Here is an 18,897-nt window from a genome sequence, read left to right as displayed (position 1 = left end):
GTTATCGGGTAACAAACAAAGTTTGCATTACCTCCTGGGAGTCTGATAATTATTAGCAGGAGTATTTCTGAGATTCTAATTGGGAATGTGACAGTAACCCAACATGCATGCACAAAAGTATAAAAAGCTCATCTACACATTTGCTGTTTTCCACATCCCAGCCCCTCAATAATTTGAAACTATGAAGTGGGTCACATTAATTTCTTGTCTTTTTTTGATAAGCTCAGCTGAGTCTAAACAGCTGCCCAGAAGGTACCGGGATGTAGGTATGTTGTGGGGGTTTGTGATATGTTTGCTTTTTAAACTTATTAATTTTGTGCTTATGTATAATATATGCATAGTTCTATATCTATCTATCTTTCTAGTAGCTAGCTATTTGGAATGGTCAGATTATTGCTGGCTTCATTATACTATTTTAAACAAAGACTAGGGGCTCAGTCCATTGTGAGGTTTTCCTGTGCAAAACTCATTATTATTATTATTATTATTATTATTATTATTATTATTATTAAATCCTTTTGATGTTAACATTTATCAGTTTAAAAGTATCATTGATTCTTTATAAAGTGCACAATAAATATGTTGTTTAATAATACATAATAAAGTCATTAAGGCTAAAAGCCAGTGTGGTGTAGTGGTTAAGAGCGGTAGTCACGTAATCCAGGGAACCGGGTTCGCGTCTCCGCTCCTCCACCTGCAGCTGCTGGGTGACCTTGGGCCAGTCACACTTCTTTGAAATCTCTCAGCCCCACTCACCTCACAGAGTGTTTGTTGTGGGGGAGGAAGGGAAAGGAGATTGTTAGCCGCTTTGAGACTCCTGAAGGGGAGTGAAAGGCGGGATATCAAATCCAAACTCTTCTTCTTCTTCTTCTAAGGGTGTCTCCACCTGGTACCTTTATAATCCTTTTTAGCTCCCTGTCTGTAAAGCAGCAGAGAGTTCCACAGTCAGTTCCTCTCCAAACTAAGAGTTAGTAACTTTGGACACGGCAAAGAGGAAGCATTCTGGGGGCATGTTGCAATATTTGCAATCTTTTGTGGATATGTTGGCTGTTATCATATGAATTGATATCCATATGTATAGGACTGTTACGTAAGAAACACTTCTGTATATATAATGATATGCACCAGCCTCATGATTAAGTTTGTATATGGATATTTCACTCCAGGAAGTCATCCACCTTCTTCTGAAATTTGCCTCTGGATTCAGATCTGATCTGCTTTCTGAAAACTGAAGCACATTTTTCTCCATTCACTATTATGGGGATTCAAAACAAATATAAAATACCTTCTCCCTCTGACCACCCTCTTCCACGCCATAGTGTGGTATTGACCTTATACAGCGGAACCTCGGTTTTCAAACGTAATCTGTTCCGGAAGACCATTTGACTTACGAAACGTTTGAAAACCAAGGATCAATGGGCAGTCGGCAAAATCCATTGAAAAAATTGAGAAACGCACCTCAAAAGCCGTTTGACTTCCGAGGCACATTTGGATACTGAAACAATTACTTCTGGGTTTTCAGCATTCGGCTTCTGAATCATTTGGCTTCCGAGATGCTCAAAAACTGAGGTACCACTGTATGGTAAACTGCCAATGGTGTGAGATGTCTCAATTGAAAATTTGATTTTTGTATTCTTTACAGGACACCATGACACCTTCAGACATTTCATTAAAATAGCAGAGGGTCAGTTTCCAGGCATGTAAGTCTTTTCAGATGGTTTTCCTTGATATGACCTCCAGTCTTCACATGCAAAAACAAAAAGGAGTAATAAATACAAAGGCTATTAAAGGATTAATACAGGCATCCCCCCCCCCACTTACATGGGTGTCACATTCCCGGACTTGACACGTATATGTGGAATTGTGTAAAATCAGGAGGGTGTTGTTGAGGGAGACTGTGGCGTAGCATGGGGGGTTGTAGGGGCTGTGGTCCTGGGCACAGTCACAGCGGGCTCCCTCCATGCCCCTCCCCTCCACCCCCACCCCCTGCATGCCCACCCAGATGGCACTAGCATACGGTTCGTTGCTGATTAAAAGTACATTCTCAACAATGGTCTGTTCATGTTTGTTTTAATTCCCATTTGCTTTTAACTTGTTTTTATCTTTTTTTACTTTATTGTTTGGTTGTGTGTGTGTGTGTGTGTGTGTGTACATATATATTTCAATTACAGTCCAATCATTGCCTCATTATAACAATACCAAATTATTATACAATTACTAATACCAATCATTCAAATACTGAATTATATAATTTAGGTGGCCCCCCACATGCTAGATTTGATGGTTTGGTTATTTCTTTATTTCTGTGTTCCAAAATCTTATTAATTTCAATTACTTTCCAGTTGAAATAATAATCCCTTATACAAGAGCTGCAATATTAATAACTTCTATTCGTGTTGACACATTAAATGAACTACAAGTGAGGCACTCAAATTATATTCTTGTTCTTCCTGTGTGTGGCAATTATTTTGTCCGTGGTGTTTCTTCCTGACCTTGTAAAATGATATGTCTATCTTTTCCTGGATATTGCTGTTCTCCATCATGCCTTGGGCAGAGCTAATATCCCATTGTTGTTTCAGAAATTTCTCCATTGCTCCATCCTGTGCTTTGTTGTTTTGCAACTTTAACAACAGCTGCAAAAATCACTCTGGCCCAATAAATAACCTGTTTTCACCATTTTCACCCTCTCAGCCTGGGAAGAAGAGTAGTCTGTCAAACTGCACATGACTCAGTAATGAACCTTGGCAAGCTCGCAGATTTCTTTCATCCTTTCGTTCAACTGAAGATAAATAAGCATTTATACTTCCAATTAAATTAAATTCCAGGTCCTTTTAGCATTGTTCAGTTCACACCATAGATAATAAAGGATGGTGAAGACTCAGCTCTAAGTTTCCATCGTAACCCTTCTGCAAAATAGAGCTTCCCTCCCTTTTTCCTTTTTTTACACACACACAGTTCTCTTTAATGTTATAGTCCATATCTATAATCCAGTTTCATCCCTCCTCACTTGCACATATATAAATTGAACTAATATTCAAGAGAGGGTTGCCGAATCATAAATGTAGAGAAACAACTTTATTTCAAGAAATCGTAGGCTCCCCTCCCCCCACACCGTCTTTTGCACTGAATGAAATCTTCTCTCAAGTTCAAACCTCAATGACTTTGCAGCTGGTTCTGTTCCAAATTTTATGATCTCATCTCTTCCAGCACATTCCTGTACTTTAGTTCAAATTAAGCCTCTGCTTCTTAATGGTGGAGTAGGATAGTTATCAGCAGGCAAAGTGCTTTTGCACTCAGCACCTCCCTGCCTCCCACATTCCATGCCGGAGCGAGAGCCAAGTATTGAGATGAACTGCGAGTGAAGCCCATTCCCCCCTGTCCCTGAGGGGAACTGGGAAGATTATCCTCAATCATCCTTGTTTTTCCTTCACCAACAATCTCCTAATTTCATGGGAGCCGCCTCCATTAAGGCAGACCGGAACTGGAGGCTGGTTTTATATTTTTATATTGTAAACTGCTGTGATATATATTTTTATGATAAAGCGGTAAATAAATATTCCTATCTATAAATAGATAAATAAATAAATAAATAAATAAATAAATAAATAAATAATGTGTTTTCCCAGCATCATCAGCTTGTCGTCTCAGAATCTGCAGAGAGCTTCATACGATGAGGTGGCTAAACTGAATGACAATCTTGTACAGCTCGCCAAGAAATGTTCTAGTGATGATCAAGCAACCCCAGATTGTGAAAAGCCTTTGGTAAGCCTTGGGACCTAAATTTGAAGGTTATGATTTGAAATATTGGTAAATTGCATAGTCTGGAGCCCTCGACCATCATGGATGCTCTTCTGATTGATTATGAAATTAAATGACCAAACCGGGAACTTTAGACAGAAAACATTCCACTTATAAAGAAACTAGTTTATGTAGAGATGCACGCACAGTCATAACAGTCATAAATAGGGGACATACCTGGTTTAAAAGCACAGAGCTAGGCATATTGGATCAGACAAAAGTCTGCCTAGTATGCCCGGTTGTCATAAGGTGCTTGTTCTTAACAATGTGCACTTGGCAAGGCATATTGGTAGCAAATGTGCGCATTGATGGTAATATGGCCCACTGCTGAGCTAAGCTCTCTCCTGACAACCTGCCACACTTAATTACAAAAATTTTGATGCAGGGCAGTGCCTTCCATAACATGTAGCTGTGGAGAAATAGTAATTAATTCCCCATTGGCTCTCTCCCTGCCTGGGATAAAGAGGACTCACCTTTAATGACAACTTGATTTGCAGGACACACCACAGTGTGGATGCAGGTCCCTAACTGAACAAATCAACAAATGTACACTCTTTTACCCAGAGGTGTTCACACATGTGTAACATGCGTATCTGTGTAGAGAAATAGTTGAGCTAGTACAGTTTATCACATGTAATTTTCAATGACTGCCTTTTCTAACTATGAACATAGTAGTTGAGTTACACACTCTTTCCCACACTTATACATGTGCAGAGGAACTTGTACCCGGGTTCAGTGTAATATGTGAACAAACATGTGAAACAAGTTGTATTAGGTACTATGCATGAAATGTTGTACTATGGTGGTTTATAAACTAAACTTGACTTTTCCATAAAGCTATCTGGAAATTGTCCTTCTTTAAATCTCTTATAAAATGTAAACTTGATCATATAAACAGCTGCCTAGATGCACTTAACAATGGCTTACAATTTAAGACAACTATACAGATGTCCCCTAAAACATGTGATATTTGATATAACTGCAACAAGTAAACAGGCAAGTGTATGTCTAATAAATGAAAACATTTTGCATCTCTCCTTCAGCGTACTGTTTTTCTGGATGAAATTTGTCATGAAGAAGGTCTTGCAGAGAAATATGGATTTACTGAGTGTTGTGGCAAAGTTGATCCCGAACGAAATGACTGCTTTCTAACTCATAAAAATGAAACTTCTGGATTCATTCCTCCTTTTGCAATGCCAGATGGAGAGAACGTATGCAAAGTATACCAAGATACAAGAGCTGAATTTCTGGCCAAGTAAGTCAATTGAGTTGATGTAGTCATTTTGCTGAACTGGTTCTCCTTTGGGAGAAGAATGAAAATAATGTGTAACATATGACTTTCTCCTACAAATCAGACGCTTGCAAATACTCTCACCTATTTCATGCAAGATGTTAAAAATTAGGTTGGAGCTGCAATAAAATACTTCAGGGTTCAATCCAGCCCCCCCCCCATGTCCTCTACCAGGATTTGTTGATCCACTCATTTCTTCCCCCACCTCCAACACCCAACATTATGTTACTGCTGAGCATACTCAGTCCTCATTGGGCTGTTTTCTGTGTTTGAGTAGGAAGGCATTGCTTGCATGGTTGTTTTTTGGGGGGTGGAGGGTGGGGACGGAGTTCCTTCTTTTTGGACCTGTGTAAGCCATGGGGTCCTACCAATCATGTTGGTGCCTCTCTCTTCCTTCTCACTGGCCCCATTTTGAGACCATAGCTATCTGGACACAGTGTTTGGGCTTGCAATTAGAGGAAATGACATGTAATGTTACCTATATATACTGTATGCTGTCAAATTTCTTACCTTGAGGCCAATGGTTAAGTGGCCTAGCTGAGTGCCTGAGTATCCTGTGTGGCAACTGGAATCTTTTTGCCTTGTCATTCTTTTCAGTAACATAGGTTTAATAATTGTCCTCCCTCTCCTTAACAACAGCTTTAATTATAAAGGATCTTGGCACCTCAACTTTTTTTTACTTTTTTTAGAGTAATTGCAGCCCAGATTAATGAAAGTTTCCTTTTTGACCCAGTTACTACTATGAGCTTTCCAGAAGACATCCTTTTGCAAATGTTGCCGTACTCTATAAGACAGTTAAAGAGTTTGAAAAGGTACTGCAAACTTGCTGTCTGGAAACTGACAAGGATGCCTGCTTCAGAGAAAAGGTATTTCCTTTTAGCCCACATAACACCTCAATATTTTATTTAAAGACACTTGCATAATGTATTTCATACCCTCTAACATTTCTCCAATGAAAATAGAGACATCCTATTCAATACTACTACTACTACTACTACTACTAATAATAATAATAATAATAATAACACTTTTATTTTTTATACCCTGCTTATCTGACTGGGGTGCCCCAGTTACTCTGGGCGGCTTCCAACACATATAAAAACATAATAAAACTATACAGTGCGGCCTTCAGATGTTTTCTAAAGGTTGTATCGTTACTTATCTCATTGGCTCAGGAGTCGTATAACTCCATGCCCTCCAACATCTCTGATGAAAATAGGGATGTCCTATCAAACCCTCCAACATTTCTTCGATGAAAATAGGGACGTCTTAAGGAAGAGTGGAACATTCTGTAAATCTGGCTTCTATAAATCCAGGTCTGTCCCTGGAAAATAGGGACACTTGGTGGGTCTGGTATTTCTGCTAGATTGATAGGGAGCTGTTTTACATCTTCTCAGAGCAGTGGTCCAGGGTGGGAACCTTCAGTCCCTGAAGCTGACTGTGACCCTCCAAGCTTCTCCGTCTTGCCCTCAGGATTCTCCCCATGGTACAAACACTCCCCAACCACCACCACCACCCTACTGGCCCTGTTTCACACTGGCTGAAATGTGTCCTTGAATTCCGATAATGCCTCTTGCTTGCCAAGATGGAGAATACAAGGGGGGGGGTGCGCGCGCAGGCGGGCGCACGCATGCGCACACACACACACACACACACACACACAGAAAGTAGCCTACTGTACACAGGAAAAGCTCACATTCATTGTTCCACCCACATTGGCCTCTAGACCCACCCACAATTGGCATACAGGGACCCAATAGTTGCCCAGAAGGGAAGGTGGCCCTTGCCTAAAAACATTTACCCACTCCTGATCAAACCAAATACTACCTATTTTGACAGTTACTTTTCCAGGTTTCAATTAGGAGTCTTTCCCTTCCTCTGTTCTGTTTATCTAGAAATGGCAAACAATGAGCCTGGAAATACAGTATAAGGCAGGTGCTTTCTCACTGAAGTGCAATTCCTCCCACAATTCTTTCCGAGACTTTACTGGATATGTTTATCAGAGCAGAAGTCAGAATTCTGAAAGCTTGGATTCATCAGGAGATATAGATCAAGGAGAAGGAATTCAGTTCAATTAGCTGTAAACCAGTTGTAGATTTGGTTGCCCGGTATTGGTTGGGCCACTATCAGAAACCCTTTGTTTTGCTTTTTCTCCAAGTTGCTCCTTGCAATGAATTAATTTTCATTGCTTTGTATATGTTGTTTTCTCTGACAGTTGCCGGCTGTGAGAGAGCAAAAGAATTATGCCATCGGATTGCAGAAACACACCTGTTCCATCCTGAAAGAGTTTGGGAAAAGATCCCTGAGGTTTCAGTGAGTCTGGGTGCTTTCTTTTTTGGGGGGGATGGTGGTGTGACATTAGCTACATGGATGATCAAGTATTCTTGAGAATTACAGGAACATTTGAGCACAAATTAAACTTTTTCAGGTATCAGAAACAATTTCCCAGATGAGGCTCATTTAGATATATCTCCCTGCTCAGCATCTCTTTTACACAGCAGTTTCTTGGAAGGCCTACCTGGGTGGTGAGATGCTCATAGAATTGTAGCATTGGGGAAAAGCAAAATGCATTTTATTTAACACACATAAAACATATTGCCAGGTACTGCAATTAAAACCATGAGGTGCTATAAGAAGAGAGCAGAGGCATCTGGTCACATCCACCCCATTCATTTAAGGCACACTGAAAGCATGTTGCTTCCCCCACAAAGAACCACAGGAATATTGGATCAGAAAAGGGCAAAACAAAAAACAAAACCCCTATATTTAACATTCCCCACAGGAATTTGGATTGTGGTGTGCTACTGAAAGGTGCCTGGGGATGTAAAGAATTATAGTTCTGATGTTTCAGGCAGCAAAGTCAATTCACATGTTTTAAACCCTCTTAGGTTTTGTTTTCTCTTTATTTGTTTATCACGTTTGCATCAACATTTGGTTTATTAGATTGTGATTCAGCCATTCAAACGTAAATGTAGCCAGTGATATAAATAGGGTCATGTGTACACTTTGGTTAAAGGATAACAATCCCCAATGGCATTCCAGGATCTGGATTGAGAATTAGGCAGCTATTCCAAAATTTCCATAGTATGGTCTGCTTTCTGCTAGTGGTAAAAAAAAAAAAAAGTGTAATGTGGCATGTATGACATTGAAAATGACCAGGAGTAAAGTTCTTTGGCCCTGGCATTGTCTACTCACATTAACCAATAAGTGATAAAAACTTTCTTTCCAGAAAAAAGCTGTGATTATCAGGGCACTGAATTAAGCAGCCGGTGCCAATTTCCGCACCTTTTTCTGCTTGTATGAAATAGAAGGAAAGAAACATGAAGCCTTGAATGCAACTGTTCAGAAGTGTGGTACTGTAGGTATATAGTGGACTACAGGACACAATATGAATAAACTGCCAGTGTTGCTGGGAATAAATTTTATATATATATATATATATATATATATATATATATATATATATATGCATCTGTCTTGAAACAATCTCAACATTTTGTTTGCTTTCTTTCCAGGGAAGTTGCTGACCTGAGCCGGAAATTCCCAAAGGCAGACTTTCCTATCATTCTCAAGTTTGCTGGTGACATTGTACACATCCATGAAGTGTTCTGCAAGGGTGATACTCTGGAGTATTTCCTTGATGTTGTAAGTTTTGTTAATTTTAATGTAACTTACTTCAAACCAAGAATAACATGGATGTTGGCATTGTCTAGTCATAATCTCCAGATTGGCCCAAAGCCTTATGGGAAGAATTCTGGCCAGGGAGCAAATTGGGGGCTTTGCATAGCCTTAGTTAAATGACTTTGAGCTGTGAAGAACGGAGGCCTCACAGAATACAAAAGTGTCCTCTGGTGAAAACACCATGAGTCTCAAACAGGATCCTGGTGGGGCTCTCCCTTGCTTTCTTCTATACTACACTGGTTGTTTGACAGAAGATGGAGCTGCTGACCTACTCCTTGCTTCACTTCACTTAACAGTGCTCTAATTGGCTAAAGAATACTATTGCTTCTTCTACCTCAGCTGGGGTCAGGTGGCACCAGGGGTAAATCGGATTCCATTTGAGTGTATAAAGCTGTGGACTCTGGCCTATTTTGCTAATGCGAGCATTTCAGTGATCAGGCACACCAAGCTGCTCTTTGTCTGTCAGCTTGAAAGCTCCTGCCTTAAAATAACTACCGTATTTTTTGCTCCATAAGACACACTTTTTCACTCCTAAAAAGTAAGGGGAAATGTGTGTGCATCTTATGGAGCGAATGCAGGCGGGAGGCAGGCAGGAAAAGCCCCCAAGAGCCGCACACATGCTCCACATGGCTCTTGCGGGCTTTTCACCGAGGAGGGAGAAGGGCAGCCCCTCACTGACTGGCTGTCCTTCTCCGACCTCGTAGAAAAGCCCCCAAAAGCCGTGCACTCTTTAAAGGGAGTGTGGCTTTTGGGGGCTTTTGTGGGAGGTGGGGGAACGGACAGAGGGCAGCCCCTCAGTCCCTTCCCCCACCTCCTGGAAAAGCCCCCAAGAGCCGCACTCCCTTTCATGAGCCGCGAGGAGCGTGTGTGCGGCTCTTGGGGACTTCTCCCTCCTGGGGAAAATCCTGCAAGCGCCACACACACGCTCCACGCGGCTCGTGAAAGGGAGTGCTGAGCAGAGCCTGGGATGCATACAGGCTCTGCTCAGTGCTCCCTTTAAAAATATTTCTTTTCTTGCATTCCCCCTCTAAAAACTAGGTGCGCCTTATGGTCGGGTGCGTCTTATGGACCGAAAAATACGGCAGTTATTTCTGAGCCTCTTTTCTTACAGGCAGATTTGACAGAGTATATCTGTACCCATCAAGACACTATATCTACTAAAGTGAAGGACTGCTGTGACAGGGAACTGCTGGATCGAGAAGAATGTCTCGTAAATGCGGAAAATGATGACAAACCTGCCGATTTGCCTTCCACTTTCAAGGAGTTTGGGGTTAAGGAAGTGTGCCAAAATTTCACGGAGAACAAGTCTACTCTTCTAGAAAAGTATGGTATAGAGAATTCAGATTGGTCTCAATCCTAACTCTATAAAGCATAATGGGTTGCCAAGCATACTGAGGGCAAGAAGAACGCATGTGGTATCAGAAGGGAAAGAGGAAATGTAACTTCATTATCATGTGATGGATACTTTGTAACCTACAATTAAAAACCAATCTGATTGCTTCCCATGATTTTTCCCCCTCTGAGGGGAGGGTAAAGTTCTTTAAAAATTAAAAAAAACTACCTTGAACAGCTAGGTGCACAGTTCCTGCTGTGCTCTATCCAAATAGGCCAAGAAGAATGTCCCTGGAAGTGACACCATGTGATCATGTAGCATTATTTTCAGAGCAATTCTGCAGGGGAAATAATGGCTGCCCCATGCAATGGTGCCAACTTGGGCCCCAGACTGTGGTTGCCCAGTGTGGGGGCAGTGGACCCCAACAGAGACCTGTCCCAGTTGCTGCCACAGCACTGGAGCACCAGAGGTAAGGCAGTGGGTGGCAGCGGCAGACAGTGCATGGTAGTGGACAGTAGGCAGCGGCAGTTGGAAGTGGAGGCCGGGGACCCACAACAAAAAAATCGTGGGTGCCCAGGCCCCCAGGGCCCTCTAGATATGGCACCAGTGTCCCCATGGGTCTATGAGAAACAGCCACCCCCCTGCCCTCATACAGTGTACCTAAAAACCATGCTACCTTATCACTTTGCAAAAATTCCTAACTTTTGTGGAGATGGATGCTCAAAGTCTAGTCCTGATTTTAATTTGCAGCCCTTGAACCTGGTTTTAGTTTGCAACTCTCCTGCAGCTGCAATATTGAAGTTATATTGATAAAAAACAAACAGCAGCAATAAAATTTAAATACCCAACTTACAGCGTTTGCCTAATGAATTGCTAAGTTGATGTATTCGAAGTACTTTCAACACTTTCTACGTGTATTGCTATTATTGTTGTAGATAACACAACATCATAATCACCATGTGTTCTTCCCTGTGTTCCAGGTTTGTTTATGAGACTGGAAGGAGAAACCCTGAGTTTTCTAGGCAGCTGCTGTTGAAAGTTGGCAGTAAATATGAGGGTTTGTTGGAAAAGTGCTGTGAAAGTGAGCATCCTGAAGAATGCTTTCATCAAGGGGTGAGTTACGTGTCATCTTCATGTAATTAATAGCTTCATTTGAAAATAAATAAATCCATGTGTTAATTCCAGTGAACAAACAGATCCAAGTCCCAGATCTTTTTGTTCACTGGAACTGACACATGGAGGGTTGTTATTATTGTTATCATTATTTTAGAACTGAAGCTTTTATGCAGCTGAAGCTACCATTCCCTATTAAAAGTGGTCACCTTAAATGACTCATAACATGCACACATTTAACTTGTGTGCATTCAGCTTTACATGCTTGGCAAATTACACACACACACACGGGGTGGAAAGAGGACAGGCATCTGGGGGGAAAAGACTTTGACAATCACATCTGCCATTGAACCCAGTGTGTTTTGACTGTATGAGATTTTGGTTTTAGGCACTTTTCCAAATATTTAATAGCAGTTATATTTTCCTTTAGGAAGGAGAGCTAAGACAATACGCTGACAATACCCTGGAAACACTTAAGATGCGCTGCAATCTGTATGAGAAAGCAGGAGACCACGGCTTCCAAAATGAGTATGCTCCAGATTATAGCTTGTGAATAGGGGTCAATTTAGTTGGGCTAATTTAGTTTTAGATAACCTCTTTGTACAGACAGAATGCAGAGGATGGATACTTTTATTAGAGGCAATAAAGAATAGCTTTAGAGTTCTCGAGAAGAATTCATGTGGATGGATGTTAACCCAAAAGATGTGGGGTGGGAAGGAGAATATGGGCATGATGTATGAGGCACAAAGTCTATAGCTGGTGTATCTTGACACCAGGATGGTGTGGAGTTTAAGCAGACCTAATTAGAGGAATCTATGCTACGCAGAAACTGAAATGAGTCTGAAATAAAATCTGTTGGCACAAAGAAACAACAATTGCTTCCTCCTACTCCCATTTTGAAGGAAAGGAAAAAAACAGCGGTTAACTGTGTTTTGTCTGCATATGCAAGTTATATGAACTTCCAGCAGCTGTGTATCAAATCCAGGATAGTGATTAATTTGTTTGTTTGCATAGGCACACAAGACTTTGTCGAGATGGGGAGAACTCTTAAATTGAAGCTCCAATGGTCCCAACAGTGCAGCCCTAAAAGTGACTTCACTTGTTCCAATAACCTGTCAACTTGTGGAAGACAATGCAGTTTTCTGAGACCTTGAGCATTACTGCAACCCCCCACCCCTGACAAGGGTTGCATCCCAAATTCTCATTGACTAAAATCTTCTCGGTTATGGTTCTTTGCAGAGTCCTTGTCCATTATACGAAGAGAGCTCCCGAGATGGCATTTGAAGAATTGTACCAGTACACAATGAAATTCTCAGGTGTTGTTGCCAAATGCTGTAAGGAGGATGACGCACACATACTGGTGTGTGTTGATGAGAATGTGAGTATTTTATCCTCCTTATTGCCCTCTTTCCTCCATCCACATTTTTTTCTCTTTCAGCAGGGTTTATTAAATACTATTTTAAATGTAATGTCTTTGAATTGGGCTCAGATAAAAACAAGTAAACAAATATGCCATAACTAATAGTGGAATAATTAGGAATGGGGGAGGAATCCATTTCAAATTGATTTTTTTTACATGGAATTTGACAGTTCTGAACATGTTCTAAAACTTATTTCCCATAATGTAGCCTGAATGTGACCTAAAGGACAGGGATGTTTGACAATGGCTTAAATTTGACTTCTCCCGGTATGTCTACAGCTGACCCACTTACATATATGTTGAATGTTTCTTGGCTGGAGAACCACACCCACCCTTGGGAATACTCTATGGTCTGCATGCCTTCAGTAGGTGTGGCCACCCTGCACACACACCTCTTCCACACAAGCTTACAAGACAAAGAGTACACACACACACACACACACACATGGCACACACAGCTCATCTGCTGATCAGTAAAGATCAGTTGAGGGCAGAATATATTCCCTGCACATCTGAGAACGGATGAAAGTAGAAATCAGCCCTTGCATTCATATCAAATGTTTAATAGGAGTAGGAGGAGATCAATTCCATTCCCATTGTGGCAATGTGCTTTTTGAAGAGCTTGAAACCTTTCTGCCCATCCGAGTGCCACAGTGAGGGTGAGAATCACTTTATATCCATTGGTGCTCTCCACAGTTTATTTTCTAAGGGCCATATTGCAGCAGACAGAAAACTGGATGGGTGTCAGGCTTCGGGGAATCAGATCCCTCCCACCAGTGGCAGTAAATAAGTAGATCAGGTGAAAAGAGCGTTCTTACCAGTAAGTTTCTTTAATAATCACAGCAAGAGACAAAGAAATGCATATCTCTCTAGAAATGGCATTGGTCCCAGTAAAGGTTCACCCCCTCCATCCCCATTAATCTACGTCACTCCTGTGTCAGGTAATTTGAGCTTGTTGCCAGTGAGCTCTCTGTTCTATCACTCTCAAAGCCCGTCTAGTCTTAGGTGAAGGGGGGGGGGTCAAGAATGCTATCCAAGGACACTGAATCTGCCAGCTGTCTCTCTCCTGGTGTTTCCTCTTCTAGCCATTCCTCACCCAATATTTCCCAACTTTCCCCCTCTGGACTATGCCCCTCTGCAAACCACTGTTCCAAATCAATACTGTCCTCCTGCCCTTGGGAAGGTTCAGGAGAAGGGGGCAGCAGCTCCAACCATTCCTCCTCAGTCCAACCTCTGGCAATGGGGGATGTTGAGTTACTGAGGAAAGTTTGGTAGCTTGGTAGTTCACCACTGTGTGCTAGCCAAAACTGTGAAAAAGCATTCAAGACCTCAACAGCCTCTCAACTAGCTTACCATTGTGTATCTGATCCTTCAGTAAGTGTGCTACCTTATCCAGAACAGGCTGACACGCATACCTGGATTGGTTGAAAATATAGAACTTCAGGTGTGTGTTGTGTGGTGAAGTCTGTTCATTATTGAATTTGTTCTGTAGTTGCCAGTGCAGCTCCATTAGACTCCCCCCCCCCCGCCTTCCCCAATTTCATTGATAATCTTGATCATGGCTATTATTGTCTATCTTCCTATTATTTATATTCACTTGGTATTGTAATTTTATAAAATTGAAATAAATTCAATGCATGTGGCAATATGGGATTGTTCAACCTTTTAGCATCTCATAAGCACCGTGTCTTCAAAAGTTACATCACTTGCATTCATTGTATTGAAATAGTGGTTAATTTATGTGGCAAGCAAGTTGCTTTGATCACTCTTCTGTTCATCAAAGGTCAATATTATCTCTCTTTCTCTAGACAGATCTTTTACTAGGAGAAGTATGTCAGCGACATGAAGTTAAACCACTAAACAAACAAATGCACAACTGCTGTGAAGATTCCTATGAGTTCCGCCGGGACTGCTTTAGCAATTTAGGAGTAGATCCAGATTATGTCCCTGTACCATTCTCTTCCGAACTATTCACCTCCCACCAAGATCTATGCTCGGCTACCCCAGATGAATTGCTACTAAGGAAGCAAAAGTAAGAAATCAGCCCAATAATTAGTTGGCTACTTCAAAGCAATCTAATACCTTTAGCCTTCCTCACCTCTGTTCCTAACCACAAAGACCTGTCCTTTATTCAGTCTCTACACATATGCTTCCAACCTATCACTCACTGTTCTCATTGCAGGCAGCTTGTCCACTTAATAAAACACCAACCCAATAGCACCACTGAGCAAATAGCAGAAGTGACAGGATATTTCACTGCCATGGTGACACAATGCTGCAAAGCTGAAAATCATGAGGAATGCTTTATGACAGAGGTAAACTTCTTAGAAAGACAAATGTCTGGGACAGTTTCTTCTTCTTCACTGACAGCCTGATGAGGCTGAAGCCAAGTGCTTGATTGGGATATGAGTACCTAGGCCTGGACTCCCCCTCAATGACAAGAGTGGAAAGTAGCTCTCATGGTTGTGGGTTGTGGTGGGGACAAAAGAAATGAGGAAGAAAAGCTCCATATTTTGAAAGTGGGGCTCTGGAAATATAGCATTGCAATTGCTATTTGTAGCTTTAAAAAAATAAAATGAGGCCATAGGTGGAGGAAGAGTATGCTGCAGGAACTGGCGTGGCCTAGCAGAAGGCTGCACTGGCCTGCACAGCATCCAGAGACATGTGTGACACTGCATGCCATGTGAGTGACGTCACACACATGCAACATATGATGCCCACCCATCCCCCACCCCAGTCTTGGGGGCAACCCAACACCTCTGGTCCAGGAGGATACTATTGTTAGGGGTAACAAAAGCCTATGAAAAAGTCTAGTAAAAGCAATGGTGTCATGCTCTTCTGGTTCCTCTACCAATATAGGTCATTTGTCAGGGCGACCGAGGCAGATTCAGTTTCAAACCTGGGTCTGAACCCAAATTGAAATGTGTCTAGATTTCCTCTGGGAATGCCTGCAGCTGCTTTCTCATTACCCTCTTGAATACCTTGCCGCCAAAGGGAGTATTTGCAACCAGGCAGTAGTTGCTCACTACAGTAAATACTGTCATAAGAAAAAATGTATCCTGATCAAGCTTTCTAGAGAATGTGATGGAAAAGGAGATTTCACCAGTTCCAGTCCAATATATTTTGTTGCCTGGAGTTTGCTTGTCTCCAGCATTCCAACCCCACCCCTACCCCCACACGACTCTCCTAAGGTTTCACAGCACTATTCAAACAGCAGTTCCTGCCCTCTTCTATCCCCCCCGGCAGAACCAAGTCAGAATTTCTCTCTTGAAAAGAAAGAGAAACTGGTATCCCATGTAAAAAATATGCCCACCTACATAGGAATGTGGTTAGGATGGGGTGGTGTGTTTAGCAATGCAAGGCCAAGTTTGGAGGATGAGGTGGGAGCAACAGGGGCTTAGGAAGAAAGCATGGTTGTATTTGAATGCACTGCTCTAGAAATATATAATTGGAATCACCATTTTTGCTATAAAATTAGTGGGAGGCTGTGGGTGGAGATTTTAAGTTTCTGCAAGGTGCCGGAATGAGCCCCTGTATCGTTCACAATAGGCTACTAGAATTAAACTGGCACAATTGTTCAATGCAGAGATCTATGGTCAACTTGGAGCACTTTCTCTAGGAATGTCAAAGGGTGTTTGTCATTTCTTCCAGGGGCCAAAACTGGTTGAGCGCAGTAGAGCTGTTTTTGGAGAGCAGTAGCCATCTCAGGTGAGCTGATGTGCAAGCATGGCTTGTGTGAAAAGGTTTAACTGATTCAACATTGACAATGTAGGATGAATGTTATCTGCCGCTACTTGCAGTGAAAGTATTACGTATGAAGGGCCTTGCTTAACCCCTGTTCTTATTTATGTTATACCACTACCCAAGGTCTGGAGTATCTATTTATAGCCAGAACATAGCATTATGACAAAAGAATGGATATTTGAACCACTCAGAATGCATGTCTTCATGATTAACACTTCCTCCTCTAGGATACAGAGAGACTCAGATTCTGGGGACCCATTTTATTATCTCAGATATCTCAAAGGGGATCATGCCCTGGAGGTTCTATTGCATCTATCACATATTTGCCTCCAAGAAATAAAACTTTCAGAGTTTTGAATTATTTCAGAAGCTTGCACCCAGTTGAGGTATATGTGCCAGCTCCTAGAGGCCAAGGCAGTTTCAGCCCCCCATGTTTTCTTTTTTTGAGGGGTCCAGGCCCCCTCAATGTTCAGAGGGCTTTTGGCTCTGCCCCCGGCTCCTCGCAGTGTTGCACACACAATGTCAGGACGTTGCACAACATTGCACATGTGACATCATGTGCTACCTGGGTCCCCTCAATCAAGGGGGGCAGGCTCTTGAGAAAATAGTGCCTCTAATGAGAGGTAACAAAGAGGGGATGTATATAGAGTCATACCTTGGTTTTCAAATGCCTTGTGACTCAAAGGTTTTGGCTCCCAAACGCCACAAACCCGGAAGTGAGAGTTCTGGTTTGCAACCTTTTTTTGGAAGCCAAACATCCGACGTGGCTTCCGCAGCTTCCGATTGAGTGCAGGAATCTCCTGCAGCCAATCGGAAGCCATGTCTTGGTTTTCGGAAGTCAAACAGACTTCCAGAGCAGATTCCGTTCAAGAACCAATGTACAACTGTACACACAATAGGAACCAATGCCTTTCTCACCACCCCCCTTTTTATGTCTACAGCCGTAGGGAGGCTTCTCCAAACCAAATACTTAAAGGGCCTCTGATTATGCAGCGGCAAACCCACATTTGCCAACAAACATACACTCAGAGGTAATCCAAGTATAATACACAGAAACAAACAGAAACATAGTTCACACTTTACATTTTCAAGTGTACATTCTGGTCTTACCTCCCTCTCAAATTTTCTACCTGATTGTCAGTAGGGCTGAAAAATTTCAATTTTGGGCTTTTAAAACATACTACTTGCTACTGAATTGCTTTGTAGGTTGCTTAGTTCAGTTTGCCTGTCCAACTATACTTATTCCTAATTTATTGCTCTTTTTTATGCTTTATATCCTCTCCCTGCCCTTGGAGTACCTTTCATTCTTAAGGCATGAATCCTGGAAAAATTCAGAATAATAGAAGCAGGGTTTTTTCCCAGAAGGGCATGTCAAATTCTCCCCTTCATTATTAGTAAAAAAACAAACAAAGAAAACAAAACATAACCCAGCTATCACTTCTTTTTCTTTTGACATAAATGGATAGAATTTGCTGAAGTAGTTGTCCATCCAGGGTGAGTTTAGTCTCCCAACTTACAAGAAAGTACACCAAGTGTGTGTGTGCTGGGTGCCTTTAAATTAAAATTATTGTCGTTTCAAAATAATGGGACTGTGTGAACTGACCACTAGATGTGAAATGAGGGGTATCTCGTTTTCTCTAAATTGTTCTGCTTGTTCTTATTTGATTGCTGCAAATAATTATTTGCTGTTTTCTTCTTGCTCAAGAAAGGAAGAACGCTGGAAATAAAGCCCAAATAAGCTCAAACATCCTTGGTTGCTTCTTCACTTGTGACGCATCACCTTTCTGATTCACAGGAAACAAGGATTTGATTCTTCCATAATCTTCATCTCTCACTATAGTTTTACTGTTGAGAGTTAATAAAGTGTTTAAATAAAATCTTCCTCTGTTGTAGTACAGTGATTCAGTTAAGTAAAAATATAACATATGGGCTTGTGTGTGTGTGTGCATGTGAAAGGAGGAGGTGTGTTGGAAGTTTGGGAGCACTCTGTAACTATTGCTACCAAGCAGACAAGCAGAAGATTCTGTTTCCCATGGACTTGCTCTCTCTATTTGACTATTCATCCCTAGAGTGTCTGCTCTCCCACATCTGGGCTTTAATCATGGTGTGTGCAGAGCAGGGCAAAAGGGTCAGAATGTGTTGTTTTTTTTAAGAAAAAAATTATTAACCGACCAATCACATCAAATCAAACCAAATTACATAAATTCCAAATTACAAAGCCGAATTTTGAATTTTTGTTGGGGGTACCCATATTTCAAGTTCTGAAGGGGATCCAATCATCTTCTTGCTGCTGCTTTAATGTCCACAAATCTGTCCATATGATGTTCACAGTACTATCCAGTCCTTTCTTATTATTTTCCACATCTCTTCTTGTTATTTTCATATATTTTTCCTTTCTCTTTATGACCTCTGATGATCTCCACAAGCGGGTTAAAACAGTTTATAATCCTGTGTGGATATTCTTTTATCCAAGAGCCATATCCAGACGTTTTCCGTATAACATCACTTCCATAAATC

At 41.5% G+C, this 18,897-nt stretch overlaps 1 protein-coding gene across 2 annotated transcripts; it reads left to right on the top strand.

Annotated features, from left to right (window-relative positions):
• Window positions 1-113: 113 nt before the first annotated feature.
• Window positions 114-18,307, top strand: LOC128399280 (albumin-like). Of its 2 annotated transcripts, none has more exons than XM_053360565.1 (15): window positions 114-266; window positions 1,643-1,700; window positions 3,627-3,762; window positions 4,842-5,053; window positions 5,823-5,955; window positions 7,305-7,402; window positions 8,605-8,734; window positions 9,882-10,093; window positions 11,084-11,216; window positions 11,647-11,744; window positions 12,456-12,594; window positions 14,445-14,668; window positions 14,819-14,951; window positions 16,288-16,344; window positions 18,090-18,307. In XM_053360565.1, the coding sequence occupies exons 1-14, from the start codon at window positions 182-184 to the stop codon at window positions 16,333-16,335; spliced, it is 1,839 nt and encodes a 612-aa protein (XP_053216540.1). In that variant the 5' UTR covers window positions 114-181; the 3' UTR covers window positions 16,336-16,344; window positions 18,090-18,307. The 2 variants fall into 2 exon arrangements, with proteins under 2 accessions (XP_053216540.1, XP_053216539.1); XM_053360564.1 differs by having other exon boundaries at window positions 18,086-18,307.
• The last annotated feature ends 590 nt before the right edge of the window (window positions 18,308-18,897 follow it).

Source organism: Podarcis raffonei, chromosome 13 (assembly GCF_027172205.1).
Source record: "Podarcis raffonei isolate rPodRaf1 chromosome 13, rPodRaf1.pri, whole genome shotgun sequence".
Lineage (NCBI taxonomy): Eukaryota > Metazoa > Chordata > Lepidosauria > Squamata > Lacertidae > Podarcis > Podarcis raffonei.
The sequence above is the reverse complement of the archived record's forward strand: the minus strand, read 5'-3'. Positions and strand labels throughout refer to the sequence as shown.